This window comes from Drosophila obscura, unplaced genomic scaffold, assembly GCF_018151105.1.
Source record: "Drosophila obscura isolate BZ-5 IFL unplaced genomic scaffold, ASM1815110v1 contig_208, whole genome shotgun sequence".
NCBI classification, from domain to species: domain Eukaryota; kingdom Metazoa; phylum Arthropoda; class Insecta; order Diptera; family Drosophilidae; genus Drosophila; species Drosophila obscura.
This window is the reverse complement of record NW_024542799.1, coordinates 2,263,516-2,276,841: the sequence shown is the minus strand read 5'-3', so window position 1 is coordinate 2,276,841 and position 13,326 is coordinate 2,263,516. Positions and strand designations below refer to the sequence as shown.

Below are 13,326 nucleotides of genomic sequence, written 5' to 3'. Positions count from 1 at the left end.
TTGGTGTGATATCAACTACTTTACGTTCTTTCTAAATAAAATTCAAATAAATACGCGCGTTTCACACGGGAAAACTGTTGCTCATTCCGCCTGCATGGTGTGGTAGGACAACAAGGTTGCGTCGATAAATATCGATTTTAAAAATTTAACGCCTGAAAATTTATTGCTCGAAGAATACTTAAAAATATGCAACAAAGATAATAAAAAACGCGCTATGTTTGTGTTCTACTGATTTCCGCGAGCTTGCTGAAGACGCCTCAAACGCTGCTGCCGCAGCCAAGGGAAGAGGAGGCCACGCTGGGGTATCAGTGGAGCGGGAGGAGCGAAACCTCCTGCAGGTGCTAGGGTCACAGCTTCTGGTTCAATATCGTTGCGGGATTTGCTCATGAGGCGGGCCCTGTGACGACGAGGAATGGGCGCCGGCTCCTTGGGCTCAACGTCATCGTTCATGATGTTCAGGCTAAAGACATCGCCGCTGTTGTTGTCGGATGACAAATGGCTCACAGTGTCCTGAAGGACGCGCGGAATACGCTCCACCACGTGCATTGCATCTCTCAGTGGTCTAATGTCCCGTCCAGACTTCACTGCTTCTCTCTGTGACTCTTCAAAGGATGCGGCTTTGCGGGACGCAGTCTTCTTGCTTTTCCAGAACCTTTTGCTGTCACGATTCGCCTGCTGTCGCTTCTGTAGGGGCGCAGGACGTAGGAGCGGAGTTCCACTCTGCTCAAAGAACCAAGGTTCACGACGTGTAACTGCGACAGGCTCCACTGGAGCGGCTTGGCGTTTGAATGCCGCAGGCTTGGACTCCCGCTGCTTCTGGCCACGTGTCCCCAGAGGAGAAGGGCGCACCATTGTGCTGGCGAAATCGTTGAACCACTCCAGGTGATCTACCGATCGCTTATGCCTTGCTAGCTCCGATTCCTTGGCCCCCTTCGAGACTGTTTCGAGAGCGTTAGCCGTCAGCTGGCTGGCTGTTTGCTTGCCCGCCGACCTGGAGGGCTTGTAGATGGTGATGGTGTTTCGACGATTACGAGCTGTCTTCGGTCCAGTGGCGCTCCTGGCCACCAGATCGCGCCTTTGCTCAAACTGCTGGGCGTTGCGCACGAAGCGGTTGCTGCTGGGGCCCTGGATGAGGATCTGGAAGGGAGTGTTCAGTGTTTTCGCGTTCACCTGCATGGTGCGAATGCATTCCGTGTCCGAGTTCTCGTTGTTGCACTCACAGAGACACTCTTCGCCGCAGTAGAAGCCCAAACAGCCGCAATGCTCGCAGAGGGCTTTGCAGTTCCGCTCGTGCTTGGCCTCCGTCAGGGGATTGGCATTGCTAGATGATGCCGCTGGCAGCGATGTAGTGGAGAGTACGGACGTAGACTCGGTGGTTTCAGGCACTGCAGCAGCCATATGTAGTTGAAGGACTGCCAGCCAAACCAAGATTAGGGCTATGGTGTAGGCGTAGAGGCTCCGAGTTTTCATAATTTCCGGTGTCATGGTCGTGGCGGCTCTCGAATTGGGTTGGTTGTGGCTGTACGATTGCAACGCGCGACGCTTTTTATACGCTGACCAGGTGAAATTGTAGATGTTTCTCCGCTTCGTGACAGTCGCTCGATTTTCGATTTCGTTTTTTATTCAGTTCGCCGGAATTTTCGCTGACATCGCGTGATCTTGAAACATTTCTAAATGGGGTTCTGTTCTATGCTCGAGTCGTATGCTCTGTGTGCTGATTTCTCTTTCTGGGACAGATCGGCATGCCAAGGCCGAATTCCTGCACTTGAACTTGACACAACCATACGGGTACAAATATTTTCTGTTTACCGAATTTATTACAAAAGAAAGCAACTAAACAAATGTCATTAAGAACATGATGGAAATCATCAACGGCGCTTGCCTTTGCCCTTCTTGCCACCGCCGCCGCCACCACCACCACCGCCGCCGCCGCTAGCTCCAGAGCCACTTGCCTGCGGTTGGGGCTGATGGAAAGAATCCGCCGATTTGTTCTGGCGCGTCTTCAGCTGGGGTATTTTACCGGCAATGTACTGCATGATCGATTCGCGCGAGGGAAAGTCTTTGCTGCACAACGTGCCATCGGCATTACGGAGCTGGACGCGAATCCGGCCGCGGAATTGCATCTCCCTGCTGATCTCGCGGGGATATTTCAGTGTCTCCACCAGAAAGTGCATGTTGGTCACAGACAGAACATCGCGCATCTCGTGGTAGTGTGGATTCTCGACGCAGTTCTCCTTGGGAAGGCGACGACCCTCCTGGCGAGTCTTCTTGCTATTGATATAGGCGGGGTAAATGCATATCCAGCTGGCAAAACAATAAAGACAGCATGTGAACGGGACTTTGGTTTGTTTTGTTGTTCCAGCCAACATACCGCTCCATTTGGTTGTGTTTCAAATCGGGATTCCAATTGATGCGCATGGGAAGTGGTTCTGCCATTGTAGTGTTTATTTCTTTGTAAATATCAGTAGATTTAATTTAAAAATCTAGAAAGTTTTTTCCACGCAGGCACCTTGCGTGAAATAGGGATGGGACAAAGTGAGACGATATCATCGATATCAGCATCCGATGAATCGATGAATCGACTCTACTGGTCGCCGTTTTCACAACAATATATACAAATGGCTGGTCGCAGAATAACTTCAATAACAGTCTTTTTCTGGTCTTAAAGCAGTGCGCTGCGTTGCCTCCGAACCGATTTCCAAGCTTAAGTAAACGAGCGGCGTTCGAAACAATTCTAGTCACGCGTATCGCGGCGCTTAGTTGTAAACATCGCCCGCCCCCTCGACACGCCACACACAGGAACGGAACACAACACCACACAAAGCAAAGGCAAGACTCGCGGCACAACAATGGAAGAACTGAACAGCATACTGCAGAAAACCAAAGATAAATCAACGCAAAAAGAGCAGGATGAGGTACTTATCCCTTCCGTTTAATCATTCAAGAGCCTGAACTTCGACATTTTAAAGTTTGACGCCAACGCGTGGGCCTGTGTCTGGGTCTACGCTCCGACACCCCCAAAAACCAACCCAAACTAATTTACTTCATGGCTCGCTTCTTTTCTTCCCACTTCTTTACGGTTTATTTACATGTCGCCCACGCACCCACGTGCCCCAACGCTTATCCCAGATTCTTCTGCAGCCCTTCACATACATACAACAGATTCCTGGCAAACAATTTCGCTCGGAGCTGGCCTTGGCCTTCAATCACTGGTTGCTTATACCGGCCGAAAAGTTGGCGCAGATTGGCGATATTGTACAAATGCTGCATAATTCCAGTTTGCTGTAAGTATGCATATATATATTTATTATATATATATATTTGTATGTACGTGCCTGTGTAGTATGAAAAACCTGTCGATATTGCATTCAAAACTAATCATGTGTAGCATGTTTTAATTTTAAATTTGACCTTTGCCTTTAGTTTTGCATTTGTGTGTCTCTCTCTCAGCCCGTTGCTTTTGTTTACCTTCCCCCATACCACAGTTTTGACCCCAACCCCATCATACACATAGCCATACCATGCCCATACCTATACCCATGGTATCTCTGTGTAATCTCACTTCACACTTGCACAGCCTTTTGTATAGACTTTTTTTTTGTTTATTTGCTTTCGTTTATATAGATTTCAGCTGAAAGCCTATTTGGGGTGTGAAGTTCTCTTTTTATTTTTGGGGGAAAAATGAGAAGTGCTGCACTGCCCAAAAACCTATCTCCCATATGGAGGTCGTTGGAGTATTCTTATCATCGTCTGTCAGCAAGTCTTTATCCATTTAGCATAACACCGTTGGGAGGGCAGTTTTGGTTCTATTTGCCGGATGACTCACACCCTTCGGACGGATTTAACTGGCGGCCTTGTTTGGCTGCTATATTGGATAATGTTCTGTACTCTGCTCTGCTGTGTGTGTATGTACATACGTGCTTGCCTCAAATCAATTCATTCCAAAATTTCATCATGAGCCCGCAGAATCGGCTGTTTACAATACTTTTTCAATTGAATTTCTTGGCATTTCATTGCCCGAACTGGAATTGCATAAATTATTTAGATTTTTCTCCATTCCCATTTCACCCACTCGGGCGGAATGACGGGGGAGAGGATGCTGCCTGCCTTACAGCCCCAGGCAACAATTAAACTCTGAACTGTCCCAATTGAAGTGTGTCTGCCGCTTTTCAATTAGGGCCTTTGTCTGTAAGATGCCAGCAGCAGTGGAGAGCAAAGCTTAGTGCTTCCCTTGCGAATTGTCACCATCATCAAGCAGCAGCTAATCAGCTACTATAAGCCTGCTCCATGGCTCTCTCTATGTTCAATCAGGCAAACTAATACCCTCCGGCCACCTGTCGCCCCGTGTATTCAAATGCAAATACTTTGAAATGGCCTTAATTCTGCTTAAAATCTCCTCATTGTTCCTTGACATCATTTCTATTCCCATTTTATCTCCTCTCCTCTCGTGTCCTGTTCTGTCCTCCCAAGTGCCTTGTCTTCGTCGTGTTCTATTCTGTTCCTAATGCATTTTCATATCGGCAAAAACTTAGTTTTGCAACTATGCCAGTTGCAAGTAAGAGCCACGAGGCAGCCAGCCACTTTCCAACCTCCTGCCATGGCAACCCATTCCATCCCACTCCGTCCTGTCCGTCAGTCAGGCGCCTCATTCATGCACTTATGCCCATTGTCATTTAGTCAGCCAGCCGACAGTCGACAGGCATTGTGACAACTCTTGCAACGCAGCACGCCCACCATTCACCATCCACCATCATTTTTCTCATCACTATCCAGAGGCTCCTCGAGGCCCGGCCCCACTCTCCTCCACTCTCGACGCCTCCTGCGCTGCCGCCCTTTGTGCGTTGTCGCTCCAACGCCCACGCCTCCATGCCATCCAATTCCCTTTCAATGGTTCTGCCAGCTTTGGCGGAGCGCAAACATTTTTTAATTACGCAAATGTTGGGCTGCCCAGTTTGCCTTTGCCGTTGCCTTTCCCCTTGCCTTTGGTTTTGCCTGGCGGGCAACGTAGTTATTGAAGCGATGTTGGCCTTAAAGCGGGGCTTAAATTTACACATCTATTATTATGAGAGGCATACAACCAACCCAACACGTACATACGTGTGCATAAATATGTTTTAGCATGTTGTGGATGATACCTGGGGATGGAAGCGTGATTCACGCTTCAAGTTATTATTCTCATTTAAATTTTAGTTGTGAGCTTAGATTAGAACATTTCCTAACATAGAAGATCGATTGATTGATTGATTGATTCACTGACCTGCTCTTCAATATGTGTTCTTGCTACTAACTTACAGCATTGATGATATTGAAGACAATTCGATACTTCGCAGAGGTGTGCCCGTGGCCCATTCAATCTATGGCGTGGCCAGCACCATAAATGCGGCCAACTATGCCCTGTTTCTGGCCCTGGAGAAGGTGCAGCTGCTGGGACATCCAGAGGTATGTCATCTGATATCCAAGATTCGAGCGAAATTCAATTAATCAATTTTTGGATCTTTGGTAGGCAACCAAAGTTTATACGGAACAACTGCTGGAGCTGCATCGAGGCCAGGGAATGGAGATTTACTGGCGGGATAGCTTCACATGTCCCTCCGAATCGGATTACAAACTGATGACTGTGCGCAAGACTGGCGGCCTGTTCATGCTGGCCATTCGCCTCATGCAGCTGTTCAGTGCCAACAAGGAGGATTACTCAAAGCTGACGGCTATTCTGGGCCTGTACTTTCAAATACGTGATGACTACTGCAACTTGAGTTTGAAAGAGGTGAGTTATAGTCCACTGCACACTGAACACTGACACTCAAGCACCGACCCGACCCTGACCATTCTCTGTCCTACAGTACACAGAGAACAAGAGCTTTGCCGAGGATCTGACGGAGGGAAAGTTCGGTTTCCCAGTGATCCATGCGGTGCGTTCACAAAAGCAGGACAAACAGGTTCTACGTAAGTATCACAAACTTGACCCCAAGGCTCGCCACTCATCAAGTTACGTTTTGTGTCCGCAGACATATTACGCCAGCGCACGCACGACATTGAGGTCAAGAAGTACTGCATCAGTTTGCTGGAAAAGCTGGGCAGTTTTCAGTACACGCGCAAGGTTCTCGAGACGCTGGATGCGGAGGCGCGTGCAGAGGTTGGTTGTCCTTGAACTAAATTGATTGCTTTATTAATAGCTAATGGATGTGCTTGCTATGCTTTCTCCTCTGTTCTCTGGCAGGTGATGCGTCTGGGCAGCAATCCCTACATGGACCGGCTGCTCAATAAGCTGCTCTCGTGGAAGACCAGTGACAGTGCCAGCATCACGCAATCAAATCAGATCAATCACAACAACGTGACCGCCCGCAACAGCCCCAACCAGAACACTCTTAACTGCAATTAACAGCCAAAGAGGCAAAAGAGGGAGCAATCGTGAATTGCGAATGGCGGAGCCTCTTTTGCTGCTAACCCAAGAACCGAGCCGAGGGCCAGGGCCACAGCCACAGCCAGAGCCAGTGCCTGCCTCAGTGCGCCCCTAATGCGTTTTCTGCAAAAACTGAAAATATTCTGAGATTTATGTTTCCCTTTTGCTTCCCAGAAGGCTCACAAATAGCCAACTTTAACTAACTAAAACTAAATGTAGGGCAGAGAAGAAAAAAGAAAGGAAACGATGGGAAGGGAATGGAAAAGAGAAGGGGAAAACCAAGAGCAGCCTTACAAAAAGAAAAATTGTTAAGCCAAAAGTTAAATGATATAAGCCAAGCTTATGAACGAGCTAGCAAATGAGCCATAGAACAGCTTTCCATGAATTTGTTTATGTTTACGTTTACGTATAGTTTAGTTACATTTTTTTTGATACGCTTATGTTTTCAATTTAAATATTAGATATGAGGGGAGGAGCACAGAATAGGGCCTCGATTAGTTTCCTTCCCTTTTGCCAGGCCAATGCCAGGGCCAAGTAAATCTCAAAAAGCATTAACTTAATTATAGGATATGCAATATTTAAGCTGTTGTATTTCTAATTGTACTATTTCGTATTCGTGTTTCCGATACTGAAAGCAATTTTCGATTTCTAAATGTAATTTTTCGTATCTACTCACTCGGAGAACTCCTCAATGTGCACGAACTTCCTTTATCGACGTTGTTCCATTTTAATTATTATACATTCGTATACATATATGTATGTACACATGTAACAACAAACAAATTGTTAACGTTTTATGCAAAAAAACAGCAACAAAGAAACCACTCTATATGTACTATATATTGAAATAATGATAAATGATAATGATGCGCACTGCACAGCAGATTTTTGCACATTGCACCACCTAAAGTATATACATACACATATATTATATACTAAATATATATACATATATATATTTTTATTGTAGTTATACACTTGAAACGGCAAGAGAAACAAATGATAGCCAGTGAAGAAACCGAATTGCTGAAGAGAGAGAGAAATGAAAGAAGGATGGATGAAAACAAATATGCAATGCAAACATTTTATGGTAGGAAACGATAATTAATTAGCCGAGAATTTACAGCGTTACACAGTGCACGCCCAGACATGCTGCAGCTCGATCAAATGCAAGCGCACCTAACATTTTGCCCATATACCACTATTGAGAACATTGAAATATATATATTGTATGTATTTAAATAAATATTTATGCCAAGTTGTCATCTAAAAATACTTTGAATCTTTAACAACAACTTCTGTGCAGCTACAAAGGTCTTTGACTAGCTGTTTTGTTTATTGTTGAGTATGATGTTTCAGTATTGGGGCCGAAAAACGGTAGCAGAAGGCTGTTGCATGCTAGCCGAAGCGACGGAAAAATGACGACACAGCTTGGCTACTGTCGTGCGTAAACAATAATGGTTAATTACATAAGTATCCGCCACTGGCTATGAGTTATAGAATTATTTGCTATACTAGAACTTTGGGGATATAATTAAGAAAACAAATCATTTATTCTATAATATTTAAATTACTTTACGTGTGTACGTATTTCGGTATAACTCTTATCTTATTACATACAATGCAAGATCCTTATTAATTTACTTTTATCCTGCAATGGACTAACTATCTTGTTCGATCATATCCATTAGCTGAAGAAATTCCTGTGAAGTTCCATCCATTTCGGCATCTTCTTCCCCATAATCCGCATATTCGGTGTCATCCTCCTAAAATCATACAAATATTTGGAAAACCCTTGTTAGTTCATGGCTTTCTTTTGTATTTAGAGTTTAAACTGACTCACCTCAAAGCCAAAGCAATTGTCGGCATTGATCTTGGGGCCTTTGGGCTCGCGTTTGACCACCACCTCCTCGTCGCCATTAACCAGTTCCACGACCATGACCTGACCATCATCGCCCTGCAGCTCAACCGTAAACTCTGAGGTGTTTGGCTCTTCCTTAATGTGGAATGTCTTAGTGCCGCCTTTGGACCTGAGCCGGCGGTTAATGATGACGGGCTGATTTATGGAGCTCTTTCTGGGTTGTGTGTTGATAATAACCGGATTTTGTTTTGATTTCGCTGTAGGGCTGCCGATGGCCTCTAAAATTTCATCATCATAGTTGTCCGGCTCCACATCGGCCAGTTCAAAGTTATCTTCGTCTTCTTCCTCCATGTCAATGAGGTCTCTGGCGAAGTCACTTTCGTTGACCAGAGTCACGATGCTACCATCTGGCTGTAGACGAACATTTCGACCCATTTTCAATTTAAGCCGCTCCTCGCGAGCATTCTTCGAGTCGTCATGAGTCTCCATGTGCCGTATCAGATTACCCTTGTGGGTAAACATCCGCGTGCACTCCGGGCAACTGTGCATCTTCTCGCGCGGCTCAGGCCGCTGGTATTCTTTGTTGTGCATGAGATTCATGTGGCGCCGCAGCAGCTGACGCTGACGGAACGCCTGCGGGCACAGCTCACACGTGAAGGGCTTCTCACCCAAGTGGATGAGCATGTGCGAGTCCAAATGCCGCTGGGAAACAGAGGCGTACTCGCACAGCTTGCAACGATAGCATCTCTCGCCCTCGTGGGTCTTTATGTGCAGCTTATACTGGTAGCGATCGGGCAGACTCTGGCCACAGCGCTTGCAGGGTATAGGTTTATCTGCCGTATGCATATGCATAGTGTGAAGGCGCAGGTCCGCCTTCCGGCCACAGGTGGTGGGGCATTGAGTGCACTGAAACACGGGCTTGTCCGCAACGCTGTGGATTAGCTTGTGCGCCTTCAGGGAATTGCATTGCGTGAACCGGGACTTGCAAATATCGCACTGATACTTCTTCTCACCCGTGTGGACAACCAGATGACGCTTCAGCTTGAACATGTCCTGCGAGGCATAGGTGCAGTGGGGACACTGGTATGGCCGCTCTCCTGTATGACAGGTCATGTGGCGTCTCAACTTGGTCAGCTCCACCGAAGCGTAGCTGCACTCCGTGCACTTGTGGGGCTTCTCCTTGGTGTGCTTGTATCTGGTGTGTCTTATCAGCTCGCCCGTGGTGACAAAGGCGCTCTCGCAGTGCTTGCATTTGTGCGGCTTATTCCCCAAATGGGTGTTCACATGGTTGACCAATCCCACATTGGTCTTGAATCCTCGATCGCATATGGAGCATATGTAGGACAACTCAGTCTCGTGAGTTTTGTTATGGCGCGTAATGAGAAACTTCTTGTTGGTCGTGTAGGCGCACTGAGAACAGCTGAAGGGATGCGACTTGGGCGTTTTTTTCTCCACAGTTGGCACAGGCTTCAGTAAGAACTGCCTGGTAGTGATCTTCAGTTCCTGCTTGGTGTCTTCTGGTGGGTTGTCATCGAACTCATAGACCTCGCCATCAGCCACATTGTCCAGGGCTTCTACGGCATCATTGTCAATGGTGTATTCAGAATTTCCAGTGATATCGGCTACGACAACTGCATCATCTGTTTCAGCCACCAGTTCCTCGATCTCGCGCTCGATGTCGAGGGGCTCGGATTTCGGCTCGAGCTTCGGTGAGGGAACCTTTAGTACCTTTTTTGGCCTGCCTCTGGTAGTGTTAGCAAATGCCTTTGCCGGCAGCTTGGGACTAGGACTAGCAGCTACTACTGCTGCTGCACTCGTTGCTCGTACACTGATTGGCTTTGGCTCTGCTGCCGACCTTGTGACCCTTTTCGGGGGAGATACGGCAGGCCGTAAATTTATGACTGGAGGGACAATTTCGTTAGTTATGTGTGGATTGTGTTTGCCTGGTACAACTCACCTTTGCTGGACGCCTTACCAGCACTTGGACGGGTGGTCTTGCTGGGCTTTTTGGCCGAGCTCTTCAACTTTTCCAGCAGCTCCTTCTGCTTTTTGGTTGTCTTGATATAGCAGTTTCCGTCGTCGTCAATAAAGTATTTGTCCGCGTCGTCCTCCTCCTCACCTGGATCATAGTCCGCGTCTTCTCCTGACTGTTCTTCCTCAGAGACTTCAACATAGTCTTCATCGCCCTCGTCGACTCCGTCCTCGGCTCGGATTGATTTCAGAATCTTGTGCACAACTTTGTCGTCGCTGCCGTCTTCTATTTCCTTGTGGAAATTGTTCAGGAACGACTGCAGATCCTCGGTTTTACGCGACGATTTCGCCATTGTTAAGACAATTAAAATTGTATTTGTATGCACATATGTCAATGGCGTGGCGTCAATATCAATAAAATTTACTCAAGTATCGATACAGTTTATTCAAATATCGATAGTGCTGAATCGTAATGGTGTTATGACATTAGACTTTGCTAACTGACTAGCTGGAAAACAGAGATAGTCTGCAGTCAGTGCGAGAGAAGTACATGCGTCAAGCTGGTTTTCCAGTTGTTCGATATGCTTTATTTGTTTTACTTTGCGGATACAATTTTGCTTTTGTCTCAAGTAGTGCCTTAGTTGTTTGATTAAAAGCCAATAGTTGTATCTCATGCTATTCCTCCTTGCCTGGAGACTAGTACTTGGATGCGATTCAGGGATGATATTCGTATGGAAACAATAAAAATGACTGTAATTTCGGTGGATCAAAAATTTAGCAGCAGCCGATGGGATTTTCTGGGCTCGAGCGGAATATATAATTCTTCTATCTTTTGTCGACAAAAAGACACAACACAACGTCATTTTAAAGCGTTGCACCCTGGGCATATATCGATAGTGTACGTGCCTATCGAGTGCAACCTGGGTCACATCGCAGGCAGCTGCCGATTCCCGCGCATTTTCCGTCAAAATCTTGATCTTTCTATTTTTGCTATTTGGTTTTCACTCGCATTAAAACCACCGTAGCAGCAGGGATCTGCAGGAAAACGTGTCCCTAAGATATCCGGCATAATTTCCATTGTGAGTGCATAGCCTTGCCTTGGTAGGCGGTAGCGTCACGTCCATAACCTTATATTTTGCTTGTACATTTTTTCAGTGTTAGTTTTTGTGACTAAATTTGTGAAATATCTCAGCAAAAATAATGCCACGACGTAAGGCCGTAACGAACAACAACAATGCCGGCGAGGCTGACGACCAGCCCATTCCGGCAAAAAGGGCGCGCATTGTTTTTCACCTGGAACTACCCAAGCGACGCCAGACTGTGGGCAGCGTGCTGGTATGCGGCACGGGCGACACCGGGCAGCTTGGCTTGGGTGAGGATATCCAAGAGCGGAAGCGTCTTTCTGTGGTGGAGAACATCCCCAATCCTGTGGATGTTTGCGCTGGGGGCATGCATAGCCTCGTCCTGACGAAGAATGGCGATATCTACTCGTTTGGCTGCAACGACGAGGGCGCCTTGGGACGGAGTTCCAGTGAGGAAGGCAGCGAGTCGTTGCCCGCCTTGGTCGATTTGCCCGGCAAAGCGCTGTGCATCTCGGCGGGAGATTCGCATTCTGCGTGCATATTGGAAGACGGCAGCGTGTATGCTTGGGGTTCGTTCCGCGACTCGCATGGAAATATGGGCTTGACACTCGATGGCAACAAGCGCGTACCAACTAATCTTTTGGCGGGAACTGTCTGCTGCAGCATTGCCTCGGGCTCTGATCACTTGGTTATTTTAACTACCAGTGGAAAGGTGTACACGGTCGGATGCGCTGAGCAGGGCCAGCTGGGACGCATTTCAGAGCGTTCATTGGGCGGAGAGGGTGAGTTTTTTTCCCACGTGTGTGTCTTTTCAAATTTACAAACGATTTCGTTTTCATTTCACCAGGTCGCCGTGGCAAGCGCGATTTACTTCGACCGGACCAGCTGATCGTTAAGCGATCCAAGCCGTTCGAGGCTATATGGGCTACCAATTACTGTACGTTCCTGCGGGAATCAAAGACAGAAACTATCTGGGCCGTCGGCTTGAACAACTACAAGCAGCTGGCTTGCGAGAAAAATGGGGATATGTTTTCACATCCCATTAAGACTACGCTGAAAGACATCAATCAGATTTCTGGTGGTGTACACCACACACTATTTCTGAAGAGCGATCAACGATGCTATGCCGTTGGTCGGCCAGAGTATGGACGCCTGGGCCTGGGCGATAAGAAGGATATAGTGGACCAATTATCGCCCCCTAGTAATCTGTCGAACAACATTGTACACGTCGGATGCGGCGAAACCTCCTCATATGCCATTACTGAAGATGGCAAGCTATATTCCTGGGGCATGGGCACCAGTTACCAGCTGGGTATAGGCGATGGCGACGATGAACTGGAGCCGGCTCTTATCAGCAGCAAAAATACACAAAACAAAAAGATGCTGCTTGCATCGGGCGGTGGCCAGCACGGTCTGTTTTTGGTCGAGGCTGATGCGAAGGAGCAAAAGGAGAATGTGCCAACAGCAGTTACGAGCAGCAAGAAGGACGATACTCCTCTTTCTTCTCCGACTGCAACCGTGGAGACTGCCAACACTAAAACTCCACCAAAAAAGGCCGCTGCCAAGCGAGGAGCTGCTAAGGAGGAAAACAAGATAGTGATTGCAGAAGCCACGAGCAGCAAGAGGGACAAGACTCCTGCTCCGCCATCTCCGACTTTCCCTGAGGGAACTGCCAAGGGGGGAGGTGGAAAATCTAAAACTCCACCGAAGAAGGCCCCTGCCAAACGAGGAGGACCCAAAAAGAAGTAAAACTTAAAATATATTTAAATAAAAGTTGACTTCACCCAATTTGTTTTTGGTCGCATTTAGCGGCTCCTACGCTTATCCTAATTAAGAAATGTTTCCGCCCGGTCAGATTCCCAAGATACATATGGATCTAAGCCAGAAACTGATTGTATGGTAAATTTGTTTACAATATTGATTTCCGTGTGTATCTTAGACACTCAACGACCGGCGATAGATTCCTTTTATCACTCTAATAAAACAACTGACTTGTTTAAATAATTTGAAAA

At 47.0% G+C, this 13,326-nt stretch overlaps 5 protein-coding genes across 7 annotated transcripts; 2 read left to right on the top strand and 3 right to left on the bottom strand.

The window, feature by feature from the left end:
- Positions 1 to 131: 131 nt before the first annotated feature.
- On the bottom strand, positions 132 to 1,796 carry LOC111064768. The gene has a single exon (XM_022352539.2). The coding sequence runs from the start codon at positions 1,483 to 1,485 to the stop codon at positions 226 to 228; it is 1,260 nt and encodes a 419-aa protein (XP_022208231.2). The 5' UTR covers positions 1,486 to 1,796; the 3' UTR covers positions 132 to 225.
- A 1-nt stretch (position 1,797) lies between these two features.
- LOC111064773 (signal recognition particle 19 kDa protein) lies at positions 1,798 to 2,543 on the bottom strand. Its single transcript, XM_022352544.2, has 2 exons — positions 2,372 to 2,543; positions 1,798 to 2,304 (listed from the first exon to the last, which is right to left on the bottom strand). The coding sequence occupies exons 1-2, from the start codon at positions 2,434 to 2,436 to the stop codon at positions 1,869 to 1,871; spliced, it is 501 nt and encodes a 166-aa protein (XP_022208236.1). The 5' UTR covers positions 2,437 to 2,543; the 3' UTR covers positions 1,798 to 1,868.
- Positions 2,544 to 2,600: 57 nt separating this feature from the next.
- Positions 2,601 to 6,671, top strand: LOC111064770 (geranylgeranyl pyrophosphate synthase). Of its 2 annotated transcripts, none has more exons than XM_022352542.2 (7): positions 2,601 to 2,915; positions 3,130 to 3,284; positions 5,331 to 5,439; positions 5,504 to 5,764; positions 5,841 to 5,943; positions 6,006 to 6,133; positions 6,218 to 6,671. In XM_022352542.2, exons 1-7 carry the CDS (start codon positions 2,850 to 2,852, stop codon positions 6,377 to 6,379), a joined length of 984 nt encoding a protein of 327 aa, XP_022208234.1. In that variant the 5' UTR covers positions 2,601 to 2,849; the 3' UTR covers positions 6,380 to 6,671. The 2 variants fall into 2 exon arrangements, with proteins under 2 accessions (XP_022208234.1, XP_022208233.1); XM_022352541.2 differs by having other exon boundaries at positions 2,602 to 2,915; positions 5,295 to 5,439.
- Positions 6,672 to 7,222: 551 nt separating this feature from the next.
- LOC111064762 (transcriptional repressor CTCF) lies at positions 7,223 to 10,651 on the bottom strand. The gene is made up of 3 exons (XM_022352525.2): positions 10,219 to 10,651; positions 8,244 to 10,162; positions 7,223 to 8,166 (listed from the first exon to the last, which is right to left on the bottom strand). Exons 1-3 carry the CDS (start codon positions 10,583 to 10,585, stop codon positions 8,062 to 8,064), a joined length of 2,391 nt encoding a protein of 796 aa, XP_022208217.1. The 5' UTR covers positions 10,586 to 10,651; the 3' UTR covers positions 7,223 to 8,061.
- Positions 10,652 to 11,148: 497 nt separating this feature from the next.
- Positions 11,149 to 13,316, top strand: LOC111064766 (regulator of chromosome condensation). Of its 2 annotated transcripts, none has more exons than XM_022352533.2 (3): positions 11,149 to 11,311; positions 11,388 to 12,096; positions 12,162 to 13,316. In XM_022352533.2, the coding sequence occupies exons 2-3, from the start codon at positions 11,433 to 11,435 to the stop codon at positions 13,061 to 13,063; spliced, it is 1,566 nt and encodes a 521-aa protein (XP_022208225.2). In that variant the 5' UTR covers positions 11,149 to 11,311; positions 11,388 to 11,432; the 3' UTR covers positions 13,064 to 13,316. The 2 variants fall into 2 exon arrangements, with proteins under 2 accessions (XP_022208225.2, XP_022208226.2); XM_022352534.2 differs by having other exon boundaries at positions 11,371 to 12,096.
- The last annotated feature ends 10 nt before the right edge of the window (positions 13,317 to 13,326 follow it).